The sequence below is a fragment of the Electrona antarctica genome (genome assembly GCF_951216825.1).
Source record: "Electrona antarctica genome assembly, chromosome: 19".
In the NCBI taxonomy this organism is placed as follows: Eukaryota; Metazoa; Chordata; class Actinopteri; order Myctophiformes; family Myctophidae; genus Electrona; species Electrona antarctica.
This window is the reverse complement of record NC_136800.1, coordinates 26,809,031-26,833,420: the sequence shown is the minus strand read 5'-3', so window position 1 is coordinate 26,833,420 and position 24,390 is coordinate 26,809,031. Positions and strand designations below refer to the sequence as shown.

Below are 24,390 nucleotides of genomic sequence, written 5' to 3'. Positions count from 1 at the left end.
GAAATTAAAATAAGTAAAATAAAAAATTGAAATCATTGTGAAAATAGAAGACTAGAAGCTAATCAACCCGCTTTGTGAGCATGCAGATATGCTATTTTGTGCAATATTTGTGACAAAGGGGGCTAAGTGATTATTTGGTAATATAATAATAGATTTTTTGGGGTCCCAAACTACAATATCGAAATATGTAGCAGGGTGAAAGTCATTCCCAAATAACTAAAAACGAAAAACCTCCAAATAAGTAGAGTAAGTAAATGTATCTAGTTTCTGTCCACCACAAAATATAAAAAGTAAAAATAGCAGATGTGATCAGATGTGTGCTTGTAAATCTGCTATTTCCATTATATTTTAAATATGCTTAAGCAGTTAATAATGTACGTTTTTCCCTTCCTAGAAATGTAGTGGAGTCTTTGATAGGCAGTGAAATATACACATACTAGAGTAAAGTACAGATACTCAATAAAACATTGGCTACTTCAGTACAATAGGCTACTCAAGTAAATGATACTTACTCCCTATGACCTGCCTATACCACCAGGGAACTCCCACCGGTGCCGACAAAGATGGAGTTTTCCTCCTGGTGGTCCCCGGGAGCCGGGACTCAGACGGCAAGAAGCAGCGGGGGTCCCTCCAGATCCAAGGGATGGTGGGCTTCGGACTTTTGGCCAAGACCCCCCTGGGCTACACGCGTCCCACCAAGAGGAATAACCTCCGCACGAGGAAGATCCAGAACCTCATCTACGACGTGCTGGAGAGACCGCGAGGGTGGGCGCTGCTCTACCACGCCTTCGTGTGAGTAGACAATAAAACGGCCCGGCTGCGGTCTGTTTACTTTTACTATGTGTGGGCACTGTCAAGGTCTTGAGGGTTCATTTAACTCTGCAAGAGAGTTAAGCATACCCCCTGTTTCAGAGTGGCTAGGTACACCCGTTTGATACGATTTGTAATCTCTGGGACTCTGATATACACTGTAAAAGCCTCAGTGTAATCATAATGTGCGGTGTAGTATTGAAGTCAGTCATGCATAATTTATTTTTCTGCTTTGGCACCACATATAGCTACAGGATATGTATGAAAACATGCACGCTACTATATATATATATTGTCTCTATAATCAGTGCTGTCAGTTGGAGAAACATTATATTGGATCATGTAGATCTAGGTCTAAGTGTACAGTTCCTCATGTGATGTGTGATCCTCTGCAGAGTAACAGAAGTTTTGTGATATCAATGGGTCCATTTGGTTGCATTGTGGACATTCCCTGAGTTAAATTACGACCCACATTTGGTTTCCTATTGCACCGTTTTGCACACTCCTTTGTAACACTCAGGACTTTACTTGTGTGTGGTCAGACATACATCCAAATGCAAATCCGCTTATTGCCATTGTTGTACACATTTTGGGACCAACAAACCTTTTAAATAGCCGGATAGTGTAAATCCGTCTCATGGCTACTTGGAACACACGCACACACGCACACACATTTACCCTACAGTAAGCAAATGTGACAATGTTTTGTTTAATATCAGTCTGTTGTGTTGTGTAGGGAAATTGGAACTCATGTAGACAGTGGAGGTCTTCATGGATGCTTGTTTGTTGAGACTGTACTGCAGCAGAGCAGTCAAACCATCAAAGTGCCTCTGAACATTAAATTAGATGAGTGGTTCCCAAACTTTTTCAAGTCAACGACCTGCGAATGACCCGTATCTGAAAATACATTTTGTGCCAGGGACCCCCATGTGAGCTTTGTATCAAAAAGATTCCAAACGTCTGTGCGTGTGCGTGTGTGTGTGTGTTTTATGTTGATTGCAGCTTGTTTTTTTAGTATAAATGACACCCCTGGCTGACAGCCACCACACTGAAGTCATCTTGGCAGCGACATGAAAAGAAAACCTGTCACCCCTTCTACGCATCATCTTACATCATACAGTGTGTCATCATGTATGTGTGTGTGTGTGTGTGTGTGTGTGTGTGTGTGTGTGTGTGTGTGTGCTATCCCTTTTGCGGCAACACACACACACACACACACACACACATGCACACACACGTTCGCGTTCACACCCACCCACGCACACACATACTGTACACACACAAGCAATGTTCCGCTTCGTACCCTCGCAATCCTGAAGTCGAGTCGTTGGCAGTACTTTATTAGTCCTTACAAGAGTCCGAACTCAGCCAATTACTTTCATGGCATTACATGCATGGCATATAGGCAAAAATGTGTATACAATATAATTCTATATATTCTATTATGGCACTTTTTGATTTGGTTTTGAAAATGTTTGAAGTGTGTGAATGTTGTTGATTATGACGCTTCCGGGTGTTTTGTGTGTGCTCAATAATGGTGCCAATAATCCGCCTCAAATTGGCTCAGCGTAACTACTTGTAACAACATGGCCTAAGGGTTGTGGGAACCGGAGGAATCGGATCCAACATTGAGGAACCGGAACCGTCACAGTTCCATCACATTTGTTTCCTCACCTGGGTTGTATCACAATGTCAGAGCTGTTATGTGGACTTCACGTCTGCTATATACAATTACAATACTCAAGGACCACCATAACTCTGAGAGTGTACAAATGGAACCAAATGTATACGCACTCAAACTCATTACAGCCCTGTATGCAGTATCCATTTGAAACAGCCTGTAGGAATGGTTAAGACTGAATCGTTAAGGAATCGGAATCGTTAAAATCCTAAAGGATCCCCACCCTAAGGATGAATGTTGTTAGTCGTGTCGTGTCGTGTCGTGTCGGTTAAGACTGAATCGTTAAGGAATCGGAATCGTTAAAAACCTAAAGGATCCCCACCCTAAGGATGAATGTTGTTAGTCGTGTCGTGTCGTGTCGCGTCGCGTCGCGTCGTATCTGTTGTCACAGGCAGGGTGGTGTGTTTCAGTGTGCGTCAGTGTGTAGACATTGTGTTGTGGAGGTCACAGGGTCATTGATCAGAGAGGGGTGACACCCGGAGGTTATGTAAGGACTTTAGGGACCCTGACATCTGCTGAGCTTCCATTTCGGACTGGTGTGTGTGTGCGTGCGTGCGTGCGTGCGTGCGTGCGTGCGTGCGTGCGTGCGTGCGTGCGTGCGTGCGTGCGTGCGTGCGTGCGTGCGTGCGTGCGTGCGTGCGTGCGTGCGTGCGTGCGTGTGAGTGAGAGTGAGAGTGAGAGACAGCGACAGACATTAATCTTTACAGCGATGCCCTGGGAGTTGTAGGGAGTTGCCTGGTACAACCTCGGAGAGACAGAGAAAGAGAGGGGTGTGTGCGTGGGTCTTGGCAGTGTGACAAATCTCTTGACACCAGGCCGTTTCCCAGAAAGAATCTACCCTGCTAGTGTTTCTCCACCTCTCTCTGGCTGTCTCTGTTTGCATCCTGCCCTCTCTCTCTCTCTCTCTCTCTCTCTCTCTCTCTCTCTCTCTCACACAGACAGACAGACAGACAGACAGACAGACAGATGTCTGTATTAGAACGTTTTGTCATGTTCTTATGTCCATTACAGTACAACATATATACTGATAAAGCGTGCAGAGCTCTCCATGGTGCTGAAAGACTTTAAGTCTACCATACGCTTCCCCGTTTTTCCTGTGTACCTGCTTTCGCACCAGTGAGGAGAGGGAGGGGCGGGGGGGGCAAGGCGACGGCCCTAGTTATTTAGTTGAATCGTCAAAACTCATGCATTTGATTATCCATTTATTCCATTAGATTAGACCATAGACCATTTCATGATTTTATCCAGAATGAAAACATTCTCTGAGGTAAATGAGTTAGTGTACAGTAAATTTCCCAATAGCCTATAGCCACTATAATGTTTTAGTTAGCCTATTATATAACTTAATATGCTACTGGTTGTATTCTTCTTGGAAAAATATAAAAAGATACTATGGAAAGGCTGCCTATATTCTTTTACTTAATGTTACATAACTTAATGAGCTACTGGCTGTATTCTTCTTGGACAAATATAAAAAGAGACTCCTATGGAAAGGCTGCCTATATTATTTTACTTATATTGACCAATTTAGTATAGCCGTTTCAAAACAATTATTTGTACTGTTGTGAACGTTTATAATAGTTAGAGAAATTTGAAGTTTCCAGCACACTGGACATTTGGACTTTATCCTCGTTGGGCTTCTGTTTTTGTTTTCTGTTTATTTGTGTTGTTTCAGTCATAAGCGCAGGTCCGTTGTGCTTCACGTTCCACAGCAGTCTGCCTTGACTTCTGTGTGTGCTTACTGCGGCGGGCACGGTGTGGGCTAGCCCCTCCCTCCCCTCACTGGTGCGAAATCAGGTAGGAAAAACGGGGAAGCCTACCGTACATAGCAAGACCTCAGCACCATGGACAGCGACAACACAGGGTTCATTTTGGACCCCTGGTGAGGCCCGAGCCCCACGTTGAGAAGCTACTACCACCCAATGCAACGGGACTGCTTTTCATTTGTTAATGTTAAAGAATTTACTTTATTCTTTGATCAGGGATATTCGATTGACAAAGTATACTCGAGTGCTTTTCACTTTTTACTAACCAGTGAGCTTCTGTCTTTACCATCTCACTCTGTTCTAGCATTCAATGCGCCTCATAAGGCACACGAATTGGAGAGTCAAATTGGTTGGATTATGCCCGGACAGCCAAAACAAACAAAAAAAACACACATAGACACAGGTTTTTCTGAATCATATTTCAACCGCATTCCTAGATAGTTTGAAATGCGATTCAAATGCTTTCTAAAGATGAATCCTCAGTCTGGACACTCGGACACTGAAGCCTTCGCCGCCAGACTGTTGCTCGGCAAAACAAAACAAAAGCAGATCTGCTTCGTTGTTCTATCGCGCTGGCCTCTCACCAGCCGGCACACTTCCATGCTGAGCCTTCCAGTCCAGCAGAGCAGTGTTGATTTTGACAGCACAGTCCTTTGAATACAATTTCATGTTGTTTTAGTCATATTTTAAATATAAAAAATGTTAGTCTAGTTTATGCCGACTAAATATCATACTATTTTACTCGACTAAATCTACAATTGATTTAGTCGACTAAAAATAATTTTGGCAGGCCTTTATGGCATCATAATGCCTGATTTTACATGTTTTGCATGCTGAAAATAGCCGATCTACAACCTCACAACACGTCGCAGCGCGTAGATCGGCTATTTTCAGAGCCCAACACCCAAGCACAACCAAACACAAAATTACTTCTCTTTTTGTTCTACTGGCTCTCTTTTCCACGAGTCTCTCCCTAACATTTAGTCTAGTTCTTTTTTTGTTGACGAAAGTTATTGTTTAGTTTTCATCAGTGAAAAAAGGGAGTGGAACATTTTCCGTATTAGTTTTAGTCAGCAAAATCAACGCTGCAGAGTGTGAACTTTTTCCACATTATTGATTGTGTGGTGTATTATGAAACAGCTGGTCTGATGGAAGCTCTCTGCAGGCGGCTCATTATAGAAGCTGTGAGCGCTCATTAGCGGCAGAGTGGCCACGCAGCACATTCTGCAAGGCTACGCAGCGATTTAGTCAAAGTGACTGGAAACAAGACAGACCTCACGCTCACTCGATGCTCACTGAACTCACTCGCAACCGAGTTCGCCGAGGGCTCCGGACCGTTCAGAAAACCGTCCTACCTGTGGCATTAATCAGTAGGCAGCAGGCACGTGCACACGTACATATCAGCTCCTGCACTTTTACCCGTCTGTAAGAAAGTGTCCTCCCCCAGACCATGGATGCAGCTTTTACTATGGGGGAAAGCAATGCAAATGGCTCCTTTAATGCTGTACCCGAAGGCTGCATGCCAGAGAATTGCCTTTTCCAAACCCTCCTGAACTTGAACGCAGCTATTCTATGTTGAAAGAGTTGCCCTCCATGTACAAATCCATGCATGCCGTACACCACATCTGCAGTAAAAGCTTGACTATACTTAGTTCAGTGCTGTGTCACGCACCGACAATAGCCGATCTCCAAGCTCACAATCTGTTGTGCTGCAACGCATGGTGTTGCTTGGAGATCTATTTTCAGTATTTTCACCAAAAGTGCCCTTTTACAAATGTCAGCGCCTGCCATTTCAAACTTGTTCCTTCCTTCTTTATCTGATTTTTTTTGTATTCCTTTTTTCTCCCAACAACCATTCTACATAATCTACCCCCAGACAGGCCTCTCTCGTAAAAGAGATAATGTATCTCGATGGGACTTCATGTGGGACTTTGATGTATAAATAAAGGTCAAGTACAACATTTATAAATATATAAGTGTTTTTGACAAGTCCCGACCACCGAAAGGAAGCATTGAAGCCAAAAGGACATGCTGGCTGAGCGTAAGTGCTGCAGCTCGAGCCGAACTGGGCCTATCTACGTCATTATGGGTGCGTACGTGACGCACACGCACAGACGACTTGCGGTGCTTGTTCATGCTTTAGGCCCGGCACATTCATGAATGCAACTCTATGATGTGCTGTAGTTCAAACTGGGCGGAGCCGGAAGAATGGGTGAAAAGGGAGTATGCATGAATGAGCAACTCCATGCAAGTGGATGGGATAGGAATTCCGGTGCCGTCTCTATTATTTATAACTCTATGGTTTTTGACAACTTCTTACACAGTGCACTATAATAAGCATAAACAACTGAAGCCCGAAAAACTCAAAAGCGTTCGCTGACCACTTAAGGCGAGACATGGTAGGTGAAATCATGATTTTTTCCTTTTTTTTTCTTTTTCTTTTTGCTATTTTGCTTCCTTAACATGTTTTCTTCCAAACTAAAGCAAAATAAACATTCAAAACACAGATTTAGATGTTTATTTTAGTAGTTTATTTTAGCCAATGACAGCTCGTTTTGCTGGGTGAAAATCCACCATTTTCATGATTGGTTGTTGGTACAAAGGAAGTGACCATATTTGGATCAAACCACAGTCAGCTCGTCCAGACCTTTCCAATGATATATGGCATTATATGTTGTTGCCAAGATTTGGATGAGATATTTTGTCTCGAAATAGTGGATTCAAATAAAACGTTTTGGAATTTTACAATACAATTCTTTAAAGGCCGTTTACTCAAAATGAGTTTTCCTCATACCTGGGACAAAGAATCTCCACTTCAGTTGCACTCACATACACCAAACTTTCCAGTCTTATTCATAACTATATTCTGCAGATATTTACAGATGGGTTTGTTGATATATCATTCACAGCCTGATTTACATCACATTTTATACCCAAAAACATGTCGAAAATTGGGTTTTTTATGCCTGTTGATAATTAGAGATATCTAAAATCCCTTCTGTAATTTTCTTTGTCTCTAATATGTCAACAAAATGAAACAATCATTTTGAACCTGGCTTTATTCGATCTTCAGATTTATCGTCCCGAAATGTATGCAAATTAGCGCATATAATGCCTAATTTGCATATTTAAAGATATCATTTCAGAAAACTTGTAATACAAAAAATCTTAGTTTTAATATAAGTAATCAACTGGAGAAGTTTCATTGTGATAGCTATTAGTTCACTTTTTGTCCCTATTCACCTACCATGTCTCACCTTAACATGGCAGCCATTCGGCTTACAGTACATTATTCTTTTCATGTTAAGGAGATATATTATTATGTTCTGAATAAAGTCTTATATATATATTACTATTTTGCCAGTTATTTGGGGACCCACTAGGTTGGGAATCGCTGGCCTATATTGGAGGCATGAACATGCTTGACTTCCTTGTGTTACTAAAGCTTCAGGAAATTGAACCCGCTACTCATACAACCTCGCGTATCTCAACACCCCATGGAAATCAGTCACAGCGCTGTTATGGCACCGTGACTTATCTCTCACTGGCAGGGCGTGCGATCGCTCTTCAGTCACTGAACACATTGATCTTTCATGCATTAACGCCATAACAGAAACACTCTGCTTCCTGGAAGAGTCAACAGGAACAATGCATGAGAAAACATTCAGTCAACAAGTTCACTGGTTACAGGGACCAGGATTTGAATTAAATCCAGTGTAACCACTGTGCGTTTATTTTGGAGATGTAAACTTTGTGTTTAGTAACCTGTGACTTAGACTTCTGACCTAGTTTGCCAACATTTGCGACCATGTACACTTGTACAGCATACTTGTCAGTGCACATAAATGTTAGAGCAGATTCAAAATGACATTGCTGTTCCCCTCAGAGTGCGGCTGCTTGGGTTCAAGTGTTGTAAAAGCCCCTCCCCCTGTAGTAATCTTGAGGACTATGTCAAGTGTTGCCTATTTAGATGCTGTGCTTTCTATTGGTGATAGAAAGCACACACAATACCTATGTGCCTATGTGTCTACTGATGGATCACACATCATGCACAGCCTACCAGCCAGCCCAGATGCAGAGGGCCATATCTGTTTATAAGTGATTTTGTGGTGAAAATAGCCTATCAATCTTGTGAAATATGAACTCATATATTCTAATCAGCACCTTGCAACTGAACCGTTTGTGTGTTCTCTTCTCCTACACATGCACAAACCTGCACACAATGCGGCCTATATGACACCTACACATCACGCGCGCGCACCTGTGTGTGTGTGCGCGTGTGTGTGTGGAGAGAGAGAGAGAGAGAGAGAGAGAGAGAGAGAGCCTGCCTGGTCTTCTTACTGGCTATTAAGCCTTAAAGCTTACTTATATCTGCATGATTTGTAACCCTTTTCTCAGAAGCTGGCGTTGATAATGTAAGCGACACTGGACTTAACTTGGAATAGGTTCTAGACATATTATATCAGGGAACCTCGGTGTGCATGTTGAAATTCTCCATATTACATTATGTGCATTTGACACGGTGTCTGACATCAGTGCATGCTGATGTGCATTTCACTCCATATAGTATAATAGGCTACTGTATGTGCATTTGACGGGGGCATTTGAATATGGCATTTGACTCCATGTTATGTGCATTTGACATGGACATTTCATGACATGGAGTTCTAAAGGTGGTGCGTTCAGACTTGAATTTAAATATTCGCCTCGGTTCGTCCCGTTTGTGTTGCGCTAGGTCGCGCCGCGCCCGTTCGCGGCGCTCGTGCAACTTCTCATCTTTGCATTGACTTTGTATGTAATCGCGCCGCTCTAACCATCCATGTCTGAACGTACCTTAATACCGTAAATAATACACTAAATCGATTAGTCTGACTAATCACTTATAAGCACTGTATCATGCTTCGTTGCACAACGGTGCAGTGCAAAAAATTGTTGCATGACATGTATTGTGTGAGCTTGTAGATCTGCTGCTTTAACTTTAACAATTGTAAAATTGATTTGAAGTCATATAGCCCAGCCCTACAGCAACCAAATGGACCTTAATGGGTCTGTAGCTCGGACAGTACAAATGGAACTAAATGGACCATTAATAGGTCCATTTGGTTCCATACCATAACAAATACTAATTGTGCCTTTAACATCTCTCTCTCTCTCTCGCTCTCTCTCTCTCTCTCTCTCTCTCTCTCTCTCTCTCTCTCACGCACGCACGCACGCACGCACGCACGCGTGCACGCACGCACCACAGCATCACAGCATCCATTAGGAAGCTGTGGTGTTTCGTGTTTGTGAAATGATAAATATCATTTTTTGATGGGCAGAAAACTCGTATGTCCAAATGTATGTTATTTCCTGTAAATGAGTGCCTTACAATGTCATACTACAGAGTTACACATTGTCAGCTTGTAGATCTGCTATTATAATACATTAACCATTGAAAAGTATGAACACAAGCTTGTGACTAAATCATAACTACATTGATTGGATCCATTGGAACATTTTTCTTTCTATTTCCTGAAAATTAGGAGTTTTGCACATACAAGGTTTTCACCCGACAGCGATGATATTTGGTGTCTGAGTGTCTCTGGACATTTTGTGGGCTGACGGGGCCTGTGTTCGGTTTCTCCCATCGCAAATTGCAGCCATTAGAGCACCACATTGTTGCTGTGACAGAAACCTCTTATCTCCATATTCTAACTTGTTGTGTAAATGAACGCCCTACTTGATCATATACTACAGCGTCACACACAAGTAGCACATGTAGCTGATCCACAAGCTCGAATCGTGGCACGAAGTGCTTTGAGCTTGAGGTGTGAGCTTGTGTTGTGAGTTTCTAAATCCTCTTTTTTTTTAAGGGAAGGTGAAAAGCTGCTATAATAATATGCAATATTTTGCAATAACATGCAATAGCAATAATATGTCAAAATGACAAAACCTCTAAGAAATGTTTGAATGCAGAAGCGGCCCCTAGATGTGTCACACAGACTACATTTTCTGGGGGAGCGTTTTAGCCATTGCTGTCTGTCTGACTCTGAATACAAAAATACAACTTATACAAATACATGACTTAAAGCTGCTTATATAGCTTTAAGTCGTGTTGGCTTTATACATATGAACCAAAGAAAAGAGAGAGACCCAGAGACGAGCGGGGCCGGACGAGGCGGCGCGACGAGACGAGACCCGGGCCGGCCGCTACTCCGCGGTCGCCCGCAGGAGCCGAACCCGAGGTCCATCCGCCGGCCGACGTCCGACGCCCAACGAGACTAACTGCATTGGATCCATTGGAACAGAGTTACATTTCCTGAAATAGCTATATCAGACATACAAGGTTTCCCCACGACGGTGACAATATTGCTACAGCACTGATAGGACGGTGTTTGTTTGGAGCCTTGTGGTTTGGTGTCATTTGCGGTAATGTCTTCAGTGTTTTAGCATTAGGAGTGTCTGCTCTGTTTAACTTCCCCCAAGGGGAACAATGTGGAGTCACATTTTATTTTTTACGACGTATTAAATACTCTCCGCTCTAATACTGTTGTTGCTGCCCCACCTCTTCACTCAACTAAATCATATTGAACATGTATGTGGTTCTGTACTGATAGAACCAAATTACTCCCTCAGAAAAGGGAAAGAGATAGAAAACAAGAGATAGAAAACAGGGTAATAGTTTAGAACAATTTGTATGTACATATTTATGCAGATAGTGTATGTGAAAGGAGGATACATGATGTATCGAACATTACCATCACATGCAGGACATATTATTTTACAAACATTAGCATTAGCAACATATGCTGTTGTGTACATTATTTTAGAAACATAAGCATCTTCATATAGAAATATTTGCATAATTTGCAGATGTGTACATATGTTTTTAAGGTGCCGTGTCCAGTTTGTGCAGCATGGAAAGATAAAGAGAAAGAAAACCATAAATCACATGGCTAAAAGGCGACGCATACTCCAGTTCAACTTCTTAGGCGATAACCTACTCACTACGGGGGTTGGGAAAACTACAACATGACATCACTGAGCCGCGGTGGGTGATAACCTACTCACTACGGGGGTTGGGAAAACTACAACATGACATCACTGAGCCGCGGTGGGTGATAACCATAGAGTATATAAAAGGATAGAGACTGATCTGGCGCGAAGCTCCGCCCCCCCCCGCTATTCATGTCAGTGGAAGTTGCTCAGTGGCGTTTTGAAGCACCCGGAAGAGCCTTCTACTTCCGCCTTTTTTTCGATTTGGGCACCAAAATTTGGTGCCCAAAATGCGGAAGCGCAAACGCGCTCAACGTTAAAGCCCAGCTGCACGGGGTTTCCCAATCATACTTCCACGGGTCCGCCTGCTCTTACCACTAGGGCCCAGTGCTTCAACGTTGGAAAGCCTCACTGGCCCCTTGGTGATAACCTACTCACTACGGGGGTTGGGAAAACTACAACATGACATCACTGAGCCACGGTGGGTGATAACCTACTCACTACGGGGGTTGGGAAAACTACAACATAACGTCACTGAGCCCTATACCGTAAGCAAGATTGCCGCGCGTATCCACTCGTTGTAAACATCTTTCAAATACCTTTATCTCCGATCTCAAATCCGAGATAAAGGCATTATTTGAAAGGGTAAAGTAAATCGTCCTTTCTTGAAAGGCGCTATGTATAAATTCAAGTTATTATTTGTAATATTTATCCATTTGGACCCATGGAGACGTATCTTGTTGTGTTCCATTCGAGATCATTATAAATATCACTGTAACTTGTCACTTCCAGACAATGTAGAGAGAGATATCATTGTTGTTGTTATTATTATAATTATTATGATCATATCGTGTCACTTTGTGCCATGTTATGAGCTTGTAGATCTGCTATTTTTTAATAGCCAAAGAATTCTAAAATTACACAGTTGCTTTCCCGGTTCTTATGGGATAAAGTGCATGAAGCATCAAACATTGTTTTCATTAATGCAGCAACATTAGATTGCTCTCAGTTGCATATTGTTCTCATTACGTTCGAGGAGAAAACATAACAGTTTTGACATGAAATCTATTAAGCTTCGGTAGTAAGGCTGTGTACAACCTTTTTTTCCTTTCTCTTCTTTTTCCCCAAGTCATGTTTGGCTGACACAGCATATTGTGCTGAGTCAGGTAATCACCAGAACAGCTCCCTGCAGTCTCATAATTGCTAAATCCACCTGGACCTAATTATAGCCTTCAATTAGTTGAGTTGTGTTTTGCTATTCTACTTGTCAGGTACAGTACATTGGAAATGTATTGGGGAGAGACAGAGAGAGATGTGTTTTTGTTACTGCTGCTTGTTTCTTAATCACAATGTTTAGAATGTACTCTAATTTATATTTTCTACCTGATATCCTAAAGTTTCAATGTAGGCCTACAAATTATTATTTTTGATTGTATATTGTTTAGTTTAGTATATTGTTTGCATTCTATGTGTGTTATTACCTTGCTTAATGTGAGTCACTCTGGAAATGAGCAGTGCTAAATGCTTAAATTCTAAATTGGAGAGAGAGTGTGATCATAGGTTGGTGAACCAATAGAAAGTTGGCTTCGGTTTCCAGCGCTAGTTTGTCCCGCCCCTCTATGCCCTGAAAATCATATAGAGGTTGTTCAAGCCATAGATATATATAAACACTAGATGGCTCAAGGCGGAGTTTCTGACGTCGTTCACCCGGCAGCCATCTTACTTCGGGGCTACAGTACAGTATGTTCAATGGCAGCTTAAACAGAAACAGTCATAACTCGCTCAAATCTTGACGGATTTACAAACGGGTTGGTTTATTACAAACGTTGTCAACGTGGCTATGATGCAGGACGCTTATCTGCTTAATTTATGTTTTTTATATGAACGGCGTATAAAATCATATACGTATGCGGACGTCTCTGGCGTTTATAACAAACCAAACCGTTTGAAAATCGGTTGAAAATTGAGCAAGTTATGGTCATTTAAGAGTACATGCCCCATAGACACAATGTTATGTGTCCCGAGGTAAGATGGCCGCCACGTAACGACGTCGCTCTCCATTGGCCAACAGCGCGGGTGAGCTATCTAGAGTTTATATATATCTATGGTTCAAGCTACCCTCCCTCAGGCTCAAACACGGGCCAATTGTGTTCGTATAGACACTCGACAAAGGCGGATGCACCACGATGGATTCCAACCCCCAACCTCTGCGGTGGCGGGCATGCAGGCACTTTACCACTGCGCTGCTCGAGCACGGGAATGTCCCTCTCCAACTACCAACTGTCGTCCTGTATGGAGGTGTTACTGAAGGTGGAGGGGGTTGGGGATAGGGGTGTCGTGGTATCGGCGGGTACGCCAGGCAGGGTGCAGGACGAGGAGGAGAGGTCACAGCCGCTGCCTGGCTGTCCTTGTTCGCGGAAACGCAGCGGGGTCGATCAGAGAATAAACACCCCACTTCCTCACTCAGCATCTCTCCTACACTGGCAGAAGATCATGAACATGATGAAGCACGGAGAGTCCACCGACAAATCTCTCTCTCTCTCTCTCTCTCTCTCTCTCTCTCCCCATGCCTCTTTCCTCCCCTCTCTATCTCTTTCATTATTTATCTCGTTCTCTCTCTCTCATTCTTTCTCTATCTCTCTCTCTTTCTTTATCGCTTTCTCTCTCTGTCTTTATCTCTCTCTCTCAACTCACCGCAAACTTTATTTATAAAGCACATAATAGTGATAATACAACAACCAACGTCCAACGGTCAAACAAAGTGCTGTACAGGTTAGAGAAAACAAGGAAAGCAATACAGGCAAAAGCAAAGAAAAACAGATAAATACAAGAAACCACTCATCCCTCTCCCACTCATCAACCTGGTGGGCTGTGAGTTTATTGCAAGTGGCCCCCCAAATTATTGACAAAACACTGATTTTAAAGATAACATTAACATGAAAAGGAAATGATGTGGTTATAATTTAGTTTTTTCTTTAAAACATTATAAAATATTTAAATTATGAAACTGATACTATAGGAATGCCGTGCTAGTTCCATATCGATTCCGATGCCAGAACACTGTCGATTGATGGATCATTAAAATAATCCCGGTCTGAGAATACACGCCAATTTAACAATGGCTGCCCGTGTTTAGTGGTCACATGGGTGGGATTTTCAAGTGGGCCCTGATTGAGAACCACTGCTCTCTCTCTCTCTCTCTCTCTCTCTCTCTCTCTCCTCCCTCACACCATACATTCCACTATTGTGTTCATTTCATCCAGACAAGCGTAAATTTGCCTGGCGCCCACAGACCCCTTCCTTCTGGGCACAGCACTCTCTGTCAACCTGGTTTGATTTATATCAAGTTTGCGGCAGAGCAGCAAGAACACATTCAGTTCTCTCAGGTAGTGTCTGGGTGACTCACTGGCAACTGAGAGATGGTACATGCTTGGCAGCAACGCAACGTTCTGGACCGGCTTTGCAGGTTGCAGAGGGAAACGCTACGCACTGGGAAACGCTGAATGTTATTTATGTTTGTCCATTGTTTATACTGGAAATACCCCATCGAGATACATATATCTCCTTTTTTTTCACTTTGACCTACGAGAGACAAATTCCTCTTATTTATCTATACATAACAATTGTGGTTGTTCAGTGGTTCGTTAGGGGTTATTTAGGTGCTGTGTATACTGTATAGCACCACTGTCACACAGAAGCTTTAAGCACCTGTATGGTTAACCACTTAAACCCTCTAGAAAACCCCTTCAGGCCAAGGACTCCTTAGCTGAGAAACAGATGAAGCAGGGACCCTCACTACATATATTGTATACAATGTGTGAATGTGATGCATATTACACTTTTTCATTGATGTCATAGATCGCTTCATAGACCTTATGTCCCAGATGTCATTTTTGGTCAAAACAACGTTTCTTTGATGGCACAGAGCCGACGCTGTGGAGGCCTCCAGTTCCCCGGCATAGATCCATCTTGTAAACAACAGTTGAACGAGACCTGTTACTTACTAGGATATGTCTACTTCCGGAAGTCTGGAAATGTGGCTTTTCAAAATAAGAGCTCAACTGGGAAAAATGCTGGCGTGAATTAGATCCTTTCAATAAATGCTAGCGGGTTAAGTGTTAACAGCACTATCATTGTTTTTTGTTGTACTTTTCTTTTCTGTTAAAATGTTTGATTCATGTCGATGTGTAATTTCCGACTTTTAAACCCTCAATACGTGGCGTGATTATTAGTGAGGACCTATTATATGAAGATAGGTTGAAAAGTGGTGAAGTGGTCCTTTAAGTACCATACATTTTGGTATACCTTTACTTGAATCATGCAGTAAAAGTATTCTTTTTTTGTTTGTTCTTTTTCATTATTTGATACTCCTACTCTCACACTACATCGCAGAGGCAAATATTGATATTTTTACTGCACTACAAACATTTCACAACTTTAGTTACTTAGTTACTACTGCAGATTTAGATTATTTCATACTGTACTTTGCAGCTATTTGGAAATAGACAATCTACAGTACATACTAGCTCACAATGTGTCACATCTAGTTGTGAGCTTGTAGATCTGCTATTTTCAAACCATTTTGACACATTTCGAAAACTCGGGAAAATAAATAAATGGGACATTATGCAGGGGAGGAGTACTTTTGTTTTACGTTTGGCACAGTATATTTTGTTCAATACAAGACTTTTACTTGTAACATTGTTGTGAGAAATATTTGAGAAACAACAGAGCACTGCTGTGTCTCTGTGTATGGCTCTGGAAAGCAGAAGCTATATGTTTAAATCAATATTTATTGTCAAAGTATTGATTTAGTTGGTAAGTAGTGGTGTAATCCGCAGGATAATGCACATGTGAGCACTCACAGGCTGTATCTCTCTTCTTACCAACAGCCTTCACTATTCCAGCTTTTTAAGTGCAATAGCTACAGGGGAAATATGTTTAAAATACCAAGAGTAAAAGTACTCGCAGAATGTTCTATTGCTTTTTTCTTTCTTTACAAAGGTTTTTTACATTTCTCAAGATCTTTTCAAAAATAGCTGATCCACAAGTTCACAATGTGACGCGTTGTTATCTTGTAGATCGGCTATTTTCAAATAGCCAAAGATAGGGAGTGAAAAGTACAATATTTGCCTCTGAGATGTAGTGACGTAAAAGTATGAATTATTGAAAAACGGAAGTCATCCAGTGAAGTAAAAGTAGCCTACCTCAAAATACAATACTTGAGTAAATGTACTAGTGTCTTTGCACCTCTGCGGCCTTTCTTACCAACAGTCAGCGGTCACTACAGATTTAAGTGCAATTGCCTCAAGGGAATGGTCCATCCCTATCACTTCAGTCAATTTCACCATTTACCAGTTAACTGAAACCTCAAAACTATCGCTGGTTATCTTCCAATTTCACAATTTCATTATAGCTATAACTAAAACCTCCGAAGGACCATTTTGTTATCTGCCAAACAGGCAGGTGGTACGGTGGAGGAGGAGCCATTTGTCTGCCAATTGCATTCATCTGGTGAATGGTCTGGCGAACTAGGCAATTGCCTAAGAGCGGTACTTAGCAAGGGTGGCAAAATGTGGTCCAACTATTAAAAAAATTACCATATGGCAAGTCAGGAACATCAGTAAATTGTGCCAAACCCTGCACCTTAAGTCGCCTCCAATTTTAAATTCACCTATGTCTAAATGACCGCAATGATCTGTGAATATTAAAAGGTGGAAGTGACTATAAGCCAATTGAAGGACTGTTTTGAGTGGATGTCTGGAAGCTGAAATTAAATCCACTGTAGACAAATGTCAAATGTACCTGTGAACTGATACCGCGGTGATGTTGGTTTCACGTTTTCATCCCCATACTACTACTGACATGGGGAACTACTTTTTTGGGGAACTACTTTTTTTCAAAGTTAAACTAAGAAAAATTAAATACAATCTCTTCAGTAGCCTAATGCAACAAGAAAGGCATACATAAGCTCTGTATTCATGAACTGGCAAATAGAGGATAGAGTTGAGACAATTTTCCACTGTGAATACTCATAGTTCAATTCTGAAATGTGGCTTTGTCTCTTAAATCGCTAACTGTTGTGTGTGTAGACATCAAAGGGGCTTGAGCCCCTGTCCTTTTACCCGTCTGTAAAAAAGTGCCCTTTCCAGACCATGAATGCAGCATATTATGGTAAAATAAATCTCCTTTCCATGCCGTACTCAAAGGTAGCATTCAATAGAATTGCCTTTTCCAAAGAACTTGAATTCAGCCTTTTTTTCCTTTATTTCCTTTGTTGAGTGTGGTGTTGCACAACTACTGTATGTATATCAAGGTAAGCCCTTAAATCTAAAACAAACCCAGCCGCAAACATGTCCAGGTGGGGGGCTCAGAGTGCATCCACTAAGGAAAGTCGGCTTTCTAATAACACAAGCCGCCTTTGTATTGGTGAGTAGGTAAAACTTTCTTTATATTTCCGCAACAGAGGAGAGGCTGGTCTGCATTTCATGCGAGGGCAGGAACACAACAGTCTCACCCTGAAGAAGGCAGTATTATCTGTCCGAACCGTTGGTTTCTCTGTGTCCTCATTAAACCTTATGCATTGGCGGCTATACATTTTTTCATTCAGTATTATTATTTATTCAGCATTTGAGCCACGGATTTTATTAAATTTAGCCTCTCAGACCAGAAATGTGGAATATTTTGTTATCATTGGATACGATTTTGTGGTATTGCACCATAGAGATAACAGGCAAACGTTGATCGAAATAACAATTATTCTACTACTACTACTTCTACTGTAAAATAAGTAATGCAGATGGTTTAACAATAATGTAACTCTTTGGAGTGTAAAATGAAACCAAATAGACCCATTTGGTTTCATTTTACGCTCTCAAGAGTTAAAGATTACGTACAGTTATTATGGGTAGCCTGGATCCAGCTCTGAATCGCTAGCCACGGCCATTTAAAAAACATCTGACTGCGTGTCAGTCTAGTATATGGGTCCATTTGGTTACCAACTCTCCATCATTTAGTTGGGGACAACCTTGAACCCCCTCAAGGACCACTGGGGGTCCCCCCTTCTCACTACTGTATGCATCTTCCCTCTCTGTCCTGCTGGCACCCTTCAGTCACAGATAACTTTCCTCCACTTTCCTCCATCCCTTCCACCCTGCCTGCACTTATTGCAACACATATCGGCACATTTATTGACTACTAACGACCACAAAAAAACTCAGTTCTGTCTCTCAATAAAATGCATTCAAATGTGCCTTCCAGGAACTGTTCCGGATGTTTACATGAGTGACAGTTTTTTTTAGACTTATCGCCACTCTTGTTTGTTTGGGTCAGATTTTTATTGGGATTTGAGTGTACTGTAACCTTTACCTAACTGTTTTGGGCACTGAGGCATTTAACAGCTTTTAGCATGGTTGGGTTTTTTTGATTGAATACAGTCAAACATGTAAGCCTTGGGCTAAAAGGATATCGTCTCTGTCAAGTGTAAATCTCATACAGTATGTCCAAAACTGTTTCTTTCCAGGATTCAAAATGAAAGCATCAAAAGTAGCAGATCTACAAGCTCAAACCGTGTTGCGTCGCGTTCTGAGCTCGCAGATCTGCTTTTATGCGTATGCTTTTGTGTCACGCTGTAGCATGATCAAGTGGGCCCCTTCATTTACGAGAGTTACAATAATATGGAGATAAGCGGTTTGTGCCCGACAGCGACGATAACATCATCTGTGCTAGTAGTGGAGATGGAAGGTGCTTCTAACATCCTGTGTGGATGGATGGATGCCTCAGGACCATAATGCTGTTAATGGGCTCGGACGACCCCGCCGCTCTGTTACCAACGAGTTAAAAGACATGTTGGATCTGTGCATGAACGCTGTGTGTTGATTGGCCCTTCATCTATTTGACATGTAAACCTAATTCAGGACACTACTTACTGCTGACAACTACAGTTTTCTTCTGCAGGAGCACGCACGCACGCACGCACGCACACACACACGCGAGCGTCAGCGTTGATTTTGGTTTGATTTTGACAGCAAATATTGATTTGGTTTAGTCATATCCTTTGACTAAAATGTAATTTGGTTTTAGTCACGTTTTTCTCATCTGGAATGTTTTAGTTTTAGTTTAGTTTAGTCGACTAAATATCATGTACTGTAATTCTCTACTAGTCTAAATCTACAGTTGATTTACTCAACTAAAAGGTATTTTGGCGGACCTTGATGGCATCATAATGGCTGATTCTATAGAGGGTATAGCACGTGACATCATCATCAAACCTGGAAGTTATGCAGGAATGCCTACTGAGTGGCAAAAAACGACGTGTGCATGTCCTATTTATGAAATACTATCAATGAAAAACCGACTATAGCTGGCGCGTGTCGAGTTATCAATTTAATAGCGTTGTCGTGGTAACAGCGAGGTCACTTCCCCTCCCTGTCGTGCCGTCGCGGCGGGATGCTAATGAGCTGGCCGCTGTGACCACGGCGCCCAGATGGCAGAGTGGAGGCGACCTGAGGCGACGGTACACCTATACGTTGTGATTATCGTGGACGATTACATCGCCAGCATGTGGTCTCTGGCTGGCGTGAAGGACAGCTCTCACAGCCAGGAGAACATTGTCTGGTGACCCGTAACAGAGGCGTCACACCGGACAGATCTTTAGCACGCAGCCGTCAGCCTGTGTGACTGAGAGAGAGTGATGGTCACCTGTGGTGGAGTTTCTTTCTTTCTTTCTTTCTTTCTTTCTTTCTCTTTGTAGTTTAGTATACTGTGCTACTATATAGGAAGGGATCTCCGTGGACCAAAACGTACCAAAAATACAACCACTTAATCGAATCAAGAAGTCCTATTTTAACAAGAATTGATGATTACATCAATTAATTACCAGCTGCCTTATTATATCTGCAGAACTGTGCTATGCAATCTAAATATCTGTGTCTATCTGTATTTGTGTGTGTGTGGAAACAACAACAGGATCTGTCCTAAATAATTGTGAGGCAACAGGTTGGTGTCCGGATTATTATTTCTATCTTGTTTTGACAATGATTTCTACAGTAAATGGATTTTGTGTGTGTGTGTGTGTGTGTGTGTGTGTGTGTGTGTGTGTGTGTGTGTGTGTGTGTGTGTGTGTGTGTGTGTGTGTGTGTGTGTGTGTGTGTGTGTGTGTGTGTGTGTGTGTGTGTGTGTGTGTGTGTGTGTGTGTGTGTGCACCATGGTGTACTATGGGTTTAGTCGTTTAGACAATGGCATGTTGCCTCTAAGGTTGTTGTTGGCTGCAATGCTGGCAATGCTGGCAATTGGCTTAGTGGTCGCCTAGAGACAAGGCAGCCAATGAGAAAGAGAGCTCTCAATAGTAACTATAACTCAAGTTTCTCAATAATGGTAGCGGAATAAAAAGTACAATTCCCTGATGATGTCTTGGAAGTAGGGGGGGGGGGGGGGGTTGTTTCAAAAGTGTAGTTAGGCTACTTATTAGGACTTTCTTCCTCAATGTTAACTACTTAACTATAATGTCTTTGGGTCACAGATCCCCATCTGAAAATATTGTTGCACCAAATCTTTCTATTTAAAATGCCCCCCATGCAAGCCCCCCCAGCCCCAGATGTAAGGCCTTTTGACACGGGGCGTGGGTGCCTTAGTATCGGTAATTCATTTTCAATGAGGACGCGTGGAGAAGTTGAGCTAGGGGCGGAGACTCAAGCGGGCGTGGACCTGTGACATTCTCTGTGACACATGCTCATTTGTGCACATGCTTTGGTCACGCTACGTGGATGCACGTGAGACTGCGGCACGATCCCTGCTGATCCAAGCAAGAAGGCGCGCGTCACTATCTCCCCACCTGAAACGACCTATACAATCTATATAACCTATATAAAAATAGTAACACATTAGTTATTTGTCTGAATTGTAGAAGTAAAGTAAAGTGAAGGTGCCTCAAAATTGTACTCAAGTAAAGCACTTGAGTAAATGTACTTAGTTACTTTCCACCACTGGGTCTCATGTGTGTGAAGGACAGCTTCACAGCCAGGAGGTCATTGTGTGATGATGATCTGTGACAGAGGCGTCAGTCACTATAGTCATCCTGCCAGATGTTTAGCACACAGCAATGAGCAGGGTGTGACTGAGAGAGAGACTGAGAGAACGTCTTCAACCTTTTCCAGGTCAAGAGGCCAGACCCCTTAGCTGAGAGGGAGATGAAGCGGGGACCCCCACTAGATGTTGTATTGAATTGTGTTGCGGATTAAACTTTTTCATAGATGTTATTGGAAGCTTCGTAGACTTGTTGGGAAACACTATCATCAGTATTGTGTAGCGTTGTGTTGGATTCATGTTAGTGTGTATTTTCAGGCTTTTATCACTCCGATTGCCCAGGGTTATTTAACACTAGCGCGTCGGAGCGGTCTTTCTGACCGATTTTGAAATTTTGAAGTGGATTTTCTTTGCCCATGAAGTCCTGAGAAAGTTCCCCTTGCATGACTTTTTCTAAATGTTCGATTCAAACCATCTCTGTTTTTTTTTTCATCTGAAACGTTTTGGAAATATGATTTTAGACATAATTCTACTAAAATGTCTGCTCTTTTTCGGTCCGTGGGACCACTCTATAGACTCCTCACCCTTTCTCCCCCACAAGCAGTGAAGTTCACACCTCCCTCCCGGCTGGAGACGGGCATTGTTCAAGCTAATGTGTCATTTGCATTCCAACTACTTCCACATGTAGGCAAACTTACATTACAAACTTACATAAACTAAATGTTGTTTTAGATGTTATATTTGTTATATGCGGTTTGCAGAAATAACGATGTCTGACTTTATTTCTCGAAACGGAAAAAGAAATATGGTGTGTGGTATTGTTTCCACCAAGCGCATAGCTCAATAGATATAAATACATGTTTACTATACACGCCATCTTTAGCATAATTATGTTGGAATAATAAAGTTTATAGCATTGTGACTGAGCTGTGCATGACATTTCCTTTCATTGGAGCGAGAATGTTTTGCCGATGCGATTTTCTTTTTCCAGGCCGTTTTCAATATACCCTGAGCTGTGGACCACTTTCCTTTCTTAGTCAAAGGCTGTTTTCAATGAAATTACTTGTGTATAATATGAATAAATGCTACATCCTACATTGTGCATAGTTTCTGTACCATACCACACCACACCATATCACGTTCCTATGTCGCACATATTCATTTCATATATCAGCGCATCAAAAATATGGTGAAATATGGTGTGTTGACTGACTGGCGTATTGTTTCCACCTATCTATTGAGCATAGCTAAATAAATACATGTTGACTATACACGCCATCTTTAGCATGTTGGGATAATAAAGTTTATAGCATTGTGACTGAGCTGTGCATGACATTTCCTGTTGGCTGTTTTCAATGAAATGACTTGTGTATAATATGAATAAATGCTACATCCTACATTTATTTTGTACCGTAGGCTATAGTTTTTGAACGAATATTACCATGTAGGCCTGAAATGTTTGGTGTTACATCACAAGCATGCATGTGTGACATAAAATCCTTTATACACATTTTTTGACGGATGTGGAAACAAGACGCTAATCAGCTGCCATAAATGTGACAAACGGGCGTGTGGAACATGCACTGGCACATTTACTATGACATGTGTCAAGTGTATCTAAGCGAAAGAAGAGAAAGACAACATTTTGTGTGCCATCCAGATAAATGTACAGAAACTAATGCCATAGGATGTTTTCCTGATTTTATGTCACACCTTGCATGCTTTATATTGTTATATTGTGTAACACTAAGAAACAATAAACATTCTTGAATTAACACAAAGTATTCATTATTTATACTGATTGAAAATAATGCTGCACATTCCTTGCTTGTGATGTAACACCAAACAGTTCAAAAACTATAGCCTACGGTACAAAATAAACATTTGATTGATTCAATACAGAAACGAGACGGTAAGATGCGCTGATATGAAATGCGCGACATAGGAACGTGGTATGGTACAGAAACTATGCACAATGTAGGATGTAGCATTTATTCATATTATAAGTCATTTCATTGAAAACAGCCTTTGACTAAGAAAGGAAAGAGGTCCACAGCTCGTCACGATGCTATAAACGTTATTATTCCAACGTTTCGGCAAACAGGTTGCCTTCTGCAGGGTATATTGAATCGGCAAAACACGTCTCTCTTTTTATGTTCATGGATCCAAGTAACTGCCGTTGAGGTATGCGGAAGTGCATTTTAGATAACGCTGTAGCACTATTTGTGGCGGCGATGCGTCACATGACTTGGTCTATCCTATGGTGTATATATAAACCGTGCTGCTATAAAAATTCTGCTACGGACCTCTCTGCTGGCACAATCAATCAAATATATATAAATTACATCGATCATAGGCAGCGGGTCTGTAAGGCTAGGCAAGGCTTCGCCTTCACAAAACAACTTTTTCGGGAGAAATAAACAGACATTGTTTGTGACTTTATTTTTCGGAGGGCACGCTAAACGAACAGTGTAAAAATGACATCAATGACATGAATCATTCCAACGCGATAGACCTCCCTCCCTATAATGTTTCCCCTCTATATAAAAATGACAATATATAACGCTAATGTCGTATTTATTTGTGTGTGCCTGGCTCTGGCTGTGTTAGCCTATTTTATTGTCTCAATACATTAGATCATAGCGCCCGGCGATTTATAGTAGCTGAGCACTTTCACCGACGGACCGGATGTTATCCCGGATGTGGCTGTAGCAGCTAAATGTAGCCAAAATACTCTAGAGCCGATCGACAACAACGGGAGGTATGATTAAATAACGCGACTAGCGACGGGACCGCGGTGGTCCGTCTAAGACATGATCTTTTACTTAGAATTGGATGGAATGATTTCGATGGAGAGTTATTAACCTTTTAAGATTTTCGGTCTCGTCGGCAAAACAGGACATTGAACAGAACATTTTCGATGACGTTCCACTGTTACACAACATCAAGTGTTGCGCAACAGGCACTCACAGGCTGTGAGGCGATGCGATCGGCTTTGATATTAATAACCTCCGTCTTTTTTATAAAACTTGATCATCCTGGGCGCTGGGTGATACTAATTGAAAGGACTGTGAACTTCGTCCTGGGCGATCGGGGTGTTAACCAACAACTTAGCCGTTCGCTCTGTGGCCTGCT

The 24,390-nt window shown here is 41.9% G+C and overlaps 1 protein-coding gene across 1 annotated transcript in view; it reads left to right on the top strand.

Annotated features, from left to right (window-relative positions):
- Positions 1–24,390, top strand: part of kcnq3 (potassium voltage-gated channel, KQT-like subfamily, member 3) — a gene marked incomplete at its 3' end in the record, with an annotated part of 172,173 nt that overhangs the window by 6,653 nt on the left and 141,130 nt on the right. Inside the window, exon 3 of the mRNA XM_079529280.1 lies at positions 539–792. Coding sequence (XP_079385406.1) covers positions 539–792 — 254 coding nt within the window. The remainder of the gene's footprint in view (positions 1–538; positions 793–24,390) is intronic.